The sequence below is a fragment of the Chrysemys picta genome, unplaced genomic scaffold (genome assembly GCF_011386835.1).
Source record: "Chrysemys picta bellii isolate R12L10 unplaced genomic scaffold, ASM1138683v2 scaf644, whole genome shotgun sequence".
NCBI lineage: Eukaryota > Metazoa > Chordata > Testudines > Emydidae > Chrysemys > Chrysemys picta.
This window is the reverse complement of record NW_027053351.1, coordinates 1-12457: the sequence shown is the minus strand read 5'-3', so window position 1 is coordinate 12457 and position 12457 is coordinate 1. Positions and strand designations below refer to the sequence as shown.

The window sequence follows — 12457 nt, the reverse complement described above, 5'->3', positions numbered from 1 at the left end:
GTATCCCAATTCGACGCGTACCCCATACCGCGCATAGATGAGTTAGTGGACCGTCTGGGCAATGCCCGGTACTTGACTACCCTAGACTTGACAAAGGGGTACTGGCAAATTCCCCTTGCCAAAGACGCAAAGGAAAAGACTGCGTTCTCTACACCAGAGGGTCTTATTCAATATACTGTCCTCCCTTTTGGACTACATGGGGCCCCAGCTACCTTTCAGCGCCTCATGGATAAGCTACTACACCCCCATAATCATTATGCTGCTGCCTACCTGGACGATGTGGTTATTCATACCCCAGACTGGGAAACCCACCTCGAAGGTGGAGGCAGTCCTCGATACCTTTAGGCGAGCTGGCCTTACAGCTAACCCTGCTAAGTGTGCTCTAGGGTTTACGGAGGCCAAATATCTTGGCTACATTGTGGGAAAAGGTCTGGTAAAACCCCAAGTGAACAAGTTAGAGGCCATCCAAAATTGGCCCCGACCACATCGCAAGAAACAAGTCCGGGCATTCCTAGGTGTGGTGGGGTATTACCGACGATTTATCCCCCACTTTGCCACAAGGGCAAGCCCCCTGACAGACCTACTGAAAGCCCACGGACCTGATCTGGTGAGATGGTCTGACGGAGCAGAGAGAGCGTTCACAGACCTACAGACTGCCCTCTGCAGTAACCCCGTACTGATAGCCCCAGATTTTACCAAGGAATTTATCCTGCAGACAGATGCATCGGAAGTAGGGTTAGGGGCCGTTCTATCACAGATGGTTGGGGAAGAGGAACATCCAGTTCTCTACCTCAGTTGGAAACTCCTTCCGAGGGAACAAAAATATGCTGTGGTGGAGAGAGAGTGCCTCGCTGTAAAATGGGCCATGGAAACATTGCGCTACTACCTGCTCGGGCGCAGATTTGTCCTCGTGACCGACCATGCCCCTCTTCAATGGATGCAACGGAACAAGGAGAAGAACACTAGGGTGACCAGGTGGTTCTTATCCCTCCAACCTTTCCAGTTCCGTGTGCAACACAGAGCAGGGAGCCATCACGGTAATGCCAATGGCTTGTCACGTGTGCACTGTCTGGCGTCCCAAGCTGCCCAACCCCTTGGTGTTGAGCAGGGGGGAGGGATATGTGACAGACCCAGACAAATGGGGTACAGAAGCCTTGTAGAAGGCAAATATACTGGCCATTGGATGAATAGTTTTCTGTTCTCTGAGTGACCAGAGCAGGGGCTGCACTAGAACAAGCAGGAACTTTCTTGAACCAATTTAAGGCAGGCAGGCTAACTAGGACACCTGGAGTCAATTAAGAAGAACCTGCTAGACTCAATTAAGGCAGGCTAATCAGGGCACCTGGGTTTAAAAAGGAGCTCACTTCAGTTTGTGGTGGTGTGGGTGAGGATCTGGGAGCAAGAGGCACTAGGAGCTGAGAGTGAGAAGGTGTACTGCTGGGAGATCCTTTTTTAAGAACATTATTGGATTTCTGTGTTTTAAGAGGTCTGTGCATGTTTTTCAGTTAGCTGGTGGCAGCAGCTGATTTCTTTTCCTTTTTTCAGTTCTTCCCCAGACGGGGGGGAAGAGTTCGGGGGTACCCCACAGGAAGGAATTCCCAAGTGCGACTTCCTGGGCTCTCAAAGGGGTGGCAGCATTTACCAATCCACGGCCAGGGGGATCTGTAACCTTGGGAGTTTAATACAAGCCTGGAGTGGCCAGTATTAATTTTTAGAGTCCTTGTGGAACCCCCGCCTTCTGCACTCGAAGTGCCAGCGTGGGGAATCAGCCTTGACAGCATCCCAGCTGGGGAAGTTTCCCATTAGCCTGGCTCCCCAGACCAGGAGAGACCGGCCCAGGGCAGTGTGCAAAGCCCAGTGATACTAACGCCCGCAGTGACTGTCCTGCAGCACGGGGCAAACGTCTCAGGCCCCAGAGCCTTGGTACCTCCTCTGCCCCCAAGAGGAGACTAACGAAAAATAATTCCCCCAAATGAGGTAAACAGCCCCATGACTTGCAAAAGCAAAGAAAATACAGGAGTTGGGTCACCATCTCCTTGTGCTTAGATCAGGGGGCTGGAGCCAGGACTCCTGGGTTCTAGCCCTAGATTTGCTGCTTCCAGGGCAAATCACTGGGGGCAGTGAGGCTGTAGGAGTGCCAGGGGTTGTTGTGGGGTCACTCCCCGCAAAGGGAGAGGGGCGGGAAGGGGTTAATTCATGAAATCCAGAAAGTGATTAAAGTTCCCAGCCGGACAGACAAGTCACTGAGCTCCAGGAAGGGGTCTCGGGCCTGGGGGCTGCAGGTCCGACTAGAGCTAAGGGCGCTGCTGGGACACTGTGTGTAGTGGGGGGCTGAGAGCCCCTGACCCGAACTGTGACCCCTTCCCCTAGTGCCACCGCCCCCAGCCCGGGGGTGCGGCCCCCCGAGTTCCAGCCTCGGAACACACGGACCAGCTGACCCCAGAGAGGCGGGGCCAGAGCCCGGCCGAGCTAATGGCGGCTCCGCCCATTACAGCCCCGGGGCCAAACTCTCATCCCGCCCCCGCCCCCCCGGCTCAGACATTCGGTTCCCCTTCGCCAGCCGGCCCAGCGGGTTCTGCCCAGCGACCGGTGACGGAGGCGGGGCTGCGCGCCGCTATTGGCGGGATGGTCCCCTCTCAGCCAATCCCTGCAGACTGGAGGCTCACACGGCCAGTAGCTGGGAGCTGGAGTCCGGTCTCAGCGCCCCGCGGGGTTCTCGGGTTGTGGGGCCGAGACCGGGCATGGCCCTGGCGCTGCGCCTGCTGGGGGCTGTAGCCCTGCCGGGGGGCCACTGCCGTGAGTATCGGGGGGAGACCCCGGGGAGGGGGGAGCTGGGTGTGGGGGGGCAGTCGGGCTGGGGGGTGCAGGGAGGGGGGAGCTGGGTGTGGGGGGGCAGTCGGGCTGGGGGGCGCAGGGAGGGGGACCTGGGTGTGGGGGGGCAGTCGGGCTGGGGGGCGCAGGGAGGGGGACCTGGGTGTCGGGGGGCAGTCGGGCTGGGGGATGCAGGGAGGGGGGAGCTGGGTGTGGGGGGGCTTTCGGGCTGGGAGGTGCAGGGAGGGGGGAGCTGGGTGTGGGGGGGCAGTCGGGCTGGGGGGTGCAGGGAGGGGGGAGCTAGGTGTCGGGGGACAGCTGGGCTGGGGGGCGCAGGGAGGGGGGAGCTGGGTGTGGGGGGGCAGTCGGGGTGCAGGGAGGGGGGAGCTGGTTGTCGGGGGGGCAGTCGGGCTGGGGGGTGCAGGGAGGGAGGAGCTGGGTGTGGGGGGGCAGTCGGGGTGCAGGGAGGGGGGAGCTGGGTGTGGGGGGGCAGTCGGGCTGGGGGGTGCAGGGAGGGGGGAGCTAGGTGTCGGGGGACAGCTGGGCTGGGGGGCGCAGGGAGGGGGGAGCTGGGTGTGGGGGGGCAGTCGGGGTGCAGGGAGGGGGGAGCTGGTTGTCGGGGGGGCAGTCGGGCTGGGGGGTGCAGGGAGGGAGGAGCTGGGTGTGGGGGGCAGTCGGGCTGGGGAGTGCAGGGAGTTGGGTGTCGGGGGGGCAGTCGGGCTGGGGGGTGCAGGGAGGGGGGAGCTGGGTGTGGGGGGGGCAGTCGGGCTGGGGGGTGCAGGGAGGGGGGAGCTGGGTGTGGGGGGGGCAGTCGGGCTGGGGGGTGCAGGGAGGGGGGAGCTGGGTGTGGGGGGGCAGTCGGGCTGGGGGGTGCAGGGAGGGGGGAGCTGGGTGGGGGGGGCAGTCGGGCTGGGGGGTGCAGGGAGGGGGAGCTGGGTGTGGGGGGCAGTCGGGCTGCGGGGTGCAGGGAGGGGGGAGCTGGGTGTCGGGGGGCAGTCCGGCTGGGGGGCGCAGGGAGGGGGGAGCTGGGTGTCGGGGGGGCAGTTCTGGGCTCTGCATTCAGAGGTGTCAGGATAACCACACCGCTCCCCCCACCCCCCAGCACTGAGCGGTCACTGACATGGAACGGTGACGTTGCTATAGTGACTGGGGGGGTCCTGGCCCCCTTGTACCAGGTGCTGCCAGGGTCGCTGCTGGGACACTGTGTGTAGTGGGGTGCTGAGAGCCACTGAACTGTAACCCCTTCATCTAATGCCAACTTCACCCAGCCAGGGGGTGAGGCTTCGTTGGGGTCAGAGCACCCATGGGTGCTGCACACGCTGACAAGCCCGTCGCAGCCCCGTGAGGTGCTCAGACTGGGAAATCCCCGGGTCCAGGCACTGCCCAGGGTGTTTCATTCCCCGCGTCTCAGGGCAGGGCGGAGCTTTCAGACACGATTCTTCCTGTTTGCAGAGCTCAGGTTGAGGGAGAGGGAGTAAATTAGCCCCCCCCGCCCCCCCCCCCCCCCCCATAGACCAGGGTTAAATGAAGGGAAAAGGCTTCTTGGATCTCTGACCTTTCATGGCTCCCAGAAGGTTCTTCACGCTGGGTTCCACCCCAGTGCCTGGAACTCCTGAGTGTGGTTTGTCCTTGGCTACGTACGGCTAAGTTGTGTCAGCACCAGTCCAGTTGTACTCCCAGTCAGCAATGGCAGTGGGTCGTATCTGTAGTGGAAGCAGGTCGTTAGAGGTGTCATCCTAGAGAGGAGATGTTAACTCCCCTCTGTCTCTGGTGGTGTTTTAGCACCCCAGGGCGAGGGGAGAGTCTAGAACCCTGGATCTGTGATTAATCAGGTCTTAGTTTGGGTGCGAGCTCCCGTTGCAGAGCACAGAACAGCTGCTGTGTTTGTACTGTTAGGATCTCCCGTAGCTGCCGGATAAAGAGCTTCCGGATCCCAGTAGGATGGGGTGAGGAGAGGGGAAGGCACATCCTGCTTTTCCTGGCATGGACTTGAATTTCCCTTGTTCTCCATGAGGCAGCAGCTCAGACGCTGGGCAGCTCAGCAGCCCGTATTGATCCGGGTGAGGCTGCGGGGTGGGTTTGGGGTTTGTTTAAAATGGCTTAAGGCACATTGGTGCCCGTGTGACACCTCAGTAACAGGAGTGGTTTGAGCTAAACAGGGTTAGGCCCCAGTGCAGCCTGGCCCTACTGGGTCATAGAATCATAGAAGATAAGGGTTGGAAGAGGGGAAAAGGACACTGCCCAACTTACTTGGGGTTTGCAAGAAGGCTGGCTAACCTAGTGAGGAGGGCTTTAAACTAGGTTCGTTGGCGGGGGTGGGGGGTAAGGAGACCAAAGCCCTGAGGGAAGTGGGATACCAGGAGGAAGCACGAGCAGGAGAGCACAAGAGAGGAGGACTCGTGGTTCACACTGAGAAAGCAGGACGATCAGCGAGTTATCTTAAGTGCCTATACACAAATGCAAGAAGCCTGGGAAACAAGCAGGGAGAACTGGAAGTCCTGGCACAGTCAAGGAATTATGATGTGATTGGAATAACAGAGACTTGGTGGGATAACTCACATGATTGGAGCACTGTCATGGATGGATATAAACTGTTCAGGAAGGACAGGCAGGGCAGAAAAGGTGGGGGAGTTGCGTTGTATGTAAGAGAGTAGTATGACTGCTCAGAGCTCCAGTATGAAACTGCAGAAAAACCTGAGAGTCTCTGGATTCAGTTTAGAAGTGTGAGCAACAAGGGTAATGTCATGGTGGGAGTCTGCTATAGACCACCAGACCAGGGGGATGAGGTGGATGAGGCTTTCTTCAGGCAACTACCAGACGGTACTAGATCACAGGCCCTGGTTCTCATGTTGGACTTCAGTCACCCCGATATCTGCTGGGAGAGCAATACAGCAGTGCACAGACAATCCAGGAAGTTTTGGAAAGTGTAGGGGACAATTTCCTGGTGCAACTGCTGGAAGAACCAACTAGGGGCAGAGCTCTTCTTGACCTGCTGCTCACAAACAGGGAAGAATTAGTAGGGGAAGCAAAAGTGGATGGGAACCTGGGAGCAGTGACTATGAGATGGTCGAGTTCAGGATCCTGACACAAGGAAGAAAGGAGAGCAGCAGAATACAGACCCTGAACTTCAGAAAAGCAGACTTTGACTCCTTCAGGGAACTAATGGGCAAGGTCCCCTGGGAGACTAACATGAAGGGGAAAGGAATCCAGGAGAGCTGGCTATATTTTAAAGAATCCTTATTGAGGTTGCAGGAGCAAACCATCCCGATGTGCAGAAAGAATAGCAAATATGGCAGGCGACCAACTTGGCTTAACAGTGAAATCCTTGCTGATCTTAAACACAAAAAAGAAGCTTACAAGAAGTGGAAGATTGGACAAATGACCAGGGAGGAGTATAAAAATATTGCTCAGGCATGCAGGAGTGAAATCAGGAAGGCCAAATCACACTTGGAGTTGCAGATAGCAAGGGATGTTAAGAGTAACAAGAAGGGTTTTTTTACAGCTATGTTAGCAACAAGAAGGTGGTCAAGGAAAGTGACAGAGGATGTGGAAAAAGCTAATGTACTCAATACTTTTTTTGCCTCTGTTTTCACGAACAAGGTCAGCTCCCAGACTACTGCACCAGGCAGCACGGTATGGGGAGGAGGTGATCAGCCCTCTGTGGAGAAAGAAGTGGTTCAGGACTATTTATAAAAGCTGGACGAGCACAAGTCCATGGGGCCGGATTCACCGCCTCCGAGGATGTTAAATGAGTTGGCTGATGTGATTGCAGAGTCATTGGCCATGATCTTTGAAAAATCATGGCAATCAGGGGAGGTCCCGGATGATTGGAAAAAGGCTAATGTAGTGCCCATCTTTAAAAAAGGCAAGATGGAGGATCCAGGGAACTACAGGCCAGTCAGCCTCACCTCAGTCCCTGGAAAAATCATGGAGCAGGTCCCTCAAGGAGTCAATTCTGAAGCACTTGGAGGAGAGGAAAGTGATCAGGAACAGTAGCATGGATTCGCCAAGGGCAAGTCATGCCTGACTAACCTAATTGCCTTCTATGATGAGTTAACTGGCTCTGTGGATGAGGGGAAAGCAGTGGACATGTTATTCTTTGACTTTAGGAAAGCTTTTCATACAGTCTCCCACAGTATTCTTGCCAGCAAGTTAAAGAAGTATGGGCTGGATGAATGGACTGTAAGGTGAATAGAAAGCTGGCTAGATCATCGGGCTCAACAGTGATCAATGGCTCCATGTCTAGTTAGCGGCCAGTATCAAGCGGAGTGCCCCAAGGGTCGGTCCTGGAGCTGGTCTTGTTCAACATCTTCATTAATGATCTGGAGGATGGCATGGATTGCACCCTCAGCAAGTTTGCAGATGACACTAAACTGGGAGGAGTGGTAGATACGCTGGAGGTAGGAATAGGATACAGAGGGACCTTGACAAATTAGAGGATTGGGCCAAAGGAAATCTAATGAGGTTCAGCAAAGACAAGTGCAGAGTCCTGCACTTAGGACGGAAGAATCCCATGCACTGCTACAGACTAGGGACCGATTTCCTACGCAGCAGTTCTGGGAAAAGGACCTAGGGGTTACAGTGGATGAGAAGCTGGATATGAGTCAACAGTGTGCCCTTGTTAGCTTTTTTGGCAACATCCTTTTGGGTTGTATAAGTAGGAGCATTGCCAGCAGATCGTGGGACATGATCATTCCTCTCTATTCGGCATTGGTGAGGCCTCATCTGGAGTACTGTGTCCATTTTGGGGCCCCACACTACAAGAAGAATGTGGAAAAATTGGAGAGAGTCCAACGGAGGCCAACAAAAATGATAAGGGGGCTGGAGTACATGACTTATGAGGAGAGGCTAAGGGAACTGGGCTTATTTAGTCTGCAGAAGAGAAGAATGGGGGGGATTTGATAGCTGCTTTCAACTACCTGAAAGGGGGTTCCAAAGAGGATGGATCTAGACTGTTCTCAGTGGTAGCAGATGACCAAACAAGGAGCAATGGTCTCAAGTTGCAGTGGGGGAGGTCTTGTTTGGATATTAGGAAAAACTTTTTCACTAGTAGGGTGGTAAAGCACTGGAATGGGTTACCTGGGGAGCTGGTGGAATCTCCATCCTTAGAAGGTTTTTAAGGCTGTTCTTGACAAATCCCTGGCTGGGATGATTTAGTTGGTGTCGGTCCTTCTTTGAGCAGGGCATTGGACTAGATGACCTCCCAGGTCTCCTCAAACCCTAACCTTCTATGATTCTATGATCTTACAAAACTGGGTGACTGGGCAATAAAATGGTAGGTGAAATTCTGTGTGGATAAATGCAAAGTAATGCACATTTGAAAACATAATCCCAGTTTATACATATAAAGTGGTGGGATCTAAATTAGCTGTTACCACTCGAGAGATCTTGGAGTTATTGTGGATAGTTCTCTAAAAACATGCACTCAATGTGGAGTTTCAGGGGGTAGCCATGTTAGTTTGTTTCTGCAAAAACAGGGGGGAGTCCCATGGCACCTTAAAGACTAACAAATTTATTTGGGCATAAGTTTTCGTGGGCTGGAACCCACTTTGTCAGATGCATACACGAAAGCTTAGTCTTAAGGTACCACAGGACTCCTCGTTTTTTCAATGCGCAGTGGCAATCAGCTAACAGAATGTTGAGTATCATTAGGAAAGTGACTGATAGTAAGACAGAAAATATCATATTGCCTCTATATAAATCCATGGTATGCCCACATCTTGAATACTGCATGCAGATGTAGTCATTCCATCAGAAAAAAGAAATATTGGAATTGGAAAAAGTACAGAAAAGGGGAACAAAAATGATTAGGGGTATGGAATGGCTGCTACATGAGGAGAGATTAATAAGACTGGAACTTTTCAGCTTGGAAAAGACATGACTGGGGGGGGATATAATGAAAGTCTATAAAATCAAGACTAAGGCTTTGTTTTTTTTCCACAGAGGTTGCGGAAGTCATGGGATCTGTGACTTCCAGCAAACTCCATGACTTCAGAACACGGCGGCCGGAAGCTGTGCGGTCCCCCTGCCACCTGTAGCAGCCAGGAGAGGTGGGGCGGCCTCCGTGGGTTGTGGGGGAACCAACTGCTCCCAGTTGCTGTGGGTGGCAGGGGGACCCGGAGCTCTGAGTGGTCTGCAGTTGCCTAGCCCCTGTGGGTGGTGTGTGGGTCACGCAGCTGAGCTCTCCATTTTGCCATGGATAGTTTTAGTAAAAGTCACGGATGGGTCACGGGCTTCCGTGAGCTTTTCTTCATTGCCCAGGACCTGTCCAGGTCTTATACTACAAATATCCATGATAAAATCATAGTTTTAATCAAGACTGGTTTGGAGAAAGTGAATACCGAAGTGTTATTTACCCCTTCACATAACACAAGAACTAGGGGTCACCCAAATAAATTAATAGGCAGCAGGTCTAAAACAAACAAAAGGAAGTATTTCTTCACACAACACACCGTCAACCAGTGGAACTCCTTTCCAGAGGACGTTGTGAAGGTCAAGTCTATAACACGATTCAAAAAAGATCTAGCTAAGTTTATGGAGGATAGGTCCACCAATGGCTATTGGTCAGGATGGGCAGGGATGCTGTCCCTAGCCTCTGTTTGCCAGAAGCTGGGAATGGGCGACAGGGGAGGGATCACTTGATGATTCCCTGTTCTGTTCATTCCCTCTGGGGCACCAGGCATTGGCCACTGTCAGAAGACAGGAGACTGGGCTAGATGCGCCTTTGGTCCGACCCAGTCTGGCCGTTCTTATGTTCTGAATAAATTACAGTAAATTCTGTGCACAGCCGGTGTCCTGGCTCCCACCTGTAGCTTGGACACATTCCCCTGCCCACCTTGCCTTCCCCAGCTTCAGCTCCTGCATCTCCTCTCCCCCAGTCCTCCTGCCCCACCCTCTCCCGTAACACCCCCTTCCTTTTCCCCACACCGCACTCCAGCCCTGCCCCTCCTCCTGGGCCCCCTCTCCTGCCTCACACCCCCTGTACCCCCAGTACACTGTCCCCATATGCTCCCGTACTCCTCACATGCTCCAGCCCCCCTGTACCTCCCTACCCCTTCCTCTCCTCACTCCCCCTCCAGCCCTGCCTCCCTTTCTCCTTCTACCCCACCGTCTCTTTCTCCCCGGTCAGGCCGTTCTGTGAGCCCTTCCCCAGATCTCCCTCCCACAGGAGCCCTCCTAAGGGATGGCGCTGCCTCTCGCATATTGCCAGGGGCTCCTGGCAGGGTCTGGTTTGGTCTGACTCTCCCCTCCCCCAATCTCCCCCCTCAGGCCTGCACTCCAGGCGCATTTTGGACACTGTGGTGTCGGAGCCTGCCCCAGGGCTGCCCTGGTACAGCCGTGTTGTGTATGTGGACGATCAGCTCACCTATGTCTACACCAGTGGGACGAAGAGGGCGGAGCCCTACACACTGTGGATGGCGCAGAACGAGGGTTCGGAGTTCTGGGACGAGGTGACCTGATGGGGACAGCACTTCCAGAAATGGTACAATGCGAGTCTGAACACCCTGAGTCAGCTCTACAACCGGACCGAGGGTGAGTGAAGGACACAACACGACCTAGGGATGCAGGGAAATGGGGTGGGGGTTGGGAGTGTGGTTGATGTAAACAGGGTGAAGGGACACCGGGATGTGTGTTGGGGATGGGGGGAGGGGACAGAGCCCGAAGGCGCATTTTCTCGCTGGAGTCAGTGTGAATGTGGGGGACAAAGGGATATGGGATGGGGGGAGAGCCTGCAGGATGGAGGGTCCATTCGAAGGAGATTTTTTGACACCCTCCAAAGTGGGACTCTCAGATTGTCCCCTCCCCAAACAGCCCAGACTTCTACTACCAGTCCCACTTGCAGCTGCCTCTGCTGCCCTTCGGGGGGCCCCTTCCCACCCCCGCCCTTTTCCAGACATATATTTCCCAGACAGAGTGGCAAAGGTGTAAAAGCCAGAAGTTCCCAGCAGACCCAGCTAGTCCGACCTCCTGGTGACGCAGGCCAGAGAATCGCACCCAGCGATTTCTGGACAGGGGGGTTTGTTCCTCTGGCTACAACAGTGACTCTGTCAGACCCTAGAGCTAGAACAGGGTTCTGAGACGTCTTGTCTCAATTCCCAGATATCGAGTGATGGGGAGCCCCAATATCGACAGCCCCAAGTGTTCAGACATCACGAGTCAGACCCCCAAAATCCTGAGTTTGGCTTAAGCGTTGTAAGTATTTTGGGAATAATACCGGAGCTTATTTTTATTTGCCCTCTGGTTTGAGCCCTTAGGGGACACGTTTCTGGCGTTTTCCCTGCTGCTCGAAGGACTAGAAGTTACTGCTGTAAGAAAAGAGAGCTGAGACTTCCCCCTAATCCCATGAGTCCAGGAACTGGGGATTTATTAAAACCACCCACTATCATGAAACGCACAGTAAAGTCACAAGAGCAGGCAGTGCTGCATTCACCCCAGCCTTGGTGAGAAGCTGCTCACCAGTGAGCCTCCTTCATTGTTCACTTTGTCTTATTTCCAGAGTGAGTTTATCTCAGGTCAGACTCCTCAGAGTGTCATCAACTTGGGCTGGAGAGTTAGTGAGAGAATCAGCCCCTGCAACGTGCAGAGACTCCCGGGCTGCCTTACTCCTGGCAGCACAAACCCAGCACGGAGCCCCCGGGGTCAGGCAGGTTCCCCTGCACACTATCGATAGACGTGTACAGAACCGTTCTTCCTGCTCAGTCCCTGATGTGGGGGGCTGTAGTCACCTGGCCAGGTCCCCGATTGTGCTGTCTCACTTAGCACGGGAATGATCCATAAGCGTTCAGTGCCTGGCGCTGCTGAACTGTCCCTGGCAGGTGAGGGTCTCTCTGATGTAATTGCTCCTCCCTTCCTGACAGGGGACTCGCGAGTGACAATCCCTGTTTCCCCCGTGTCAGTGGTACTGGCCTGTCGCATTGGTGCTCACCCAGGAGTGTCCCCAGCCCCTTGTTGTAGCACCTCCTGTCCCTCCTGGCTCCCAGCACTGACAGCAGCAATGAGAACTAATTCCTGTCCTGCCCTGGATACCTGGGTTTCTGGTGGCCCTGCCCCAGGACTAAGCGACAGGGTGGAGGGTTGCCAAGTGTCTGCCCCCCAGCCCGCCCCCTCTGTAGCTAGTTTAACCCTCTTCTGACTAGTCTCACCCATTGGTCCCCTGCTGCTGAGCCTGTCCAGCCTGACCTGTTCACACGGACACCGGCCTCCCCAGTGCTGAGAGAGGGGCTCCGCTTGCCTGCGCTGGGGAGCTGCTGTTCTGTTCCCACTGCCCCCTCCCCAAACCACTGTCCCTTCTGCCCTCCTCCCCCCATTTACCCCTCTTCCTCCCCCCATCCTGGGGCTGCCAGATCGCCAGAGACTGTCCTGAGTCCTGCATCTTGACCACCAAGTGTTCTCTCTAGCTGTCTCTGCCCCCATCACGCACATGGGGGAATTCGGGGTCTGGTCCCTCTGAGACCTCATCGGTGCCCCACCCTGCTTATCCCTGTGGAGTGCAGCACGGAGGAGAAGAGGGGTGGGTGGGGAGGACTGACCCACCCCACTCCTCTTGGGCACCTGGCTTGGGATCTCTGCGTGTCTGTGACCAGCCGCCCTGCATCTCTCCAGATTCTCAGTGGTTCTCTCGTTACTCCATCCCTTTTCACCTCAG

General features: G+C 55.1%; 1 protein-coding gene across 6 annotated transcripts; it reads left to right on the top strand.

Annotated features, from left to right (window-relative positions):
- Positions 1-1385: 1385 nt before the first annotated feature.
- Positions 1386-12451, top strand: LOC135979092 (class I histocompatibility antigen, F10 alpha chain-like). 6 transcript variants are annotated; one of them, XR_010596416.1, is made up of 3 exons: positions 1387-1486; positions 8755-8861; positions 10081-12451. XR_010596416.1 is itself a non-coding variant. In XM_065579673.1 (2 exons), exons 1-2 carry the CDS (start codon positions 2742-2744, stop codon positions 10269-10271), a joined length of 246 nt encoding a protein of 81 aa, XP_065435745.1. In that variant the 5' UTR covers positions 2525-2741; the 3' UTR covers positions 10272-12451. The 6 variants fall into 6 exon arrangements, 1 of the variants encoding a protein (XP_065435745.1); XR_010596415.1 differs by lacking the exon at positions 1387-1486 and adding an exon at positions 2500-2796; XR_010596413.1 differs by lacking the exons at positions 1387-1486; positions 8755-8861 and adding an exon at positions 2525-2796 and having other exon boundaries at positions 10081-10344; positions 10912-12451.
- The last annotated feature ends 6 nt before the right edge of the window (positions 12452-12457 follow it).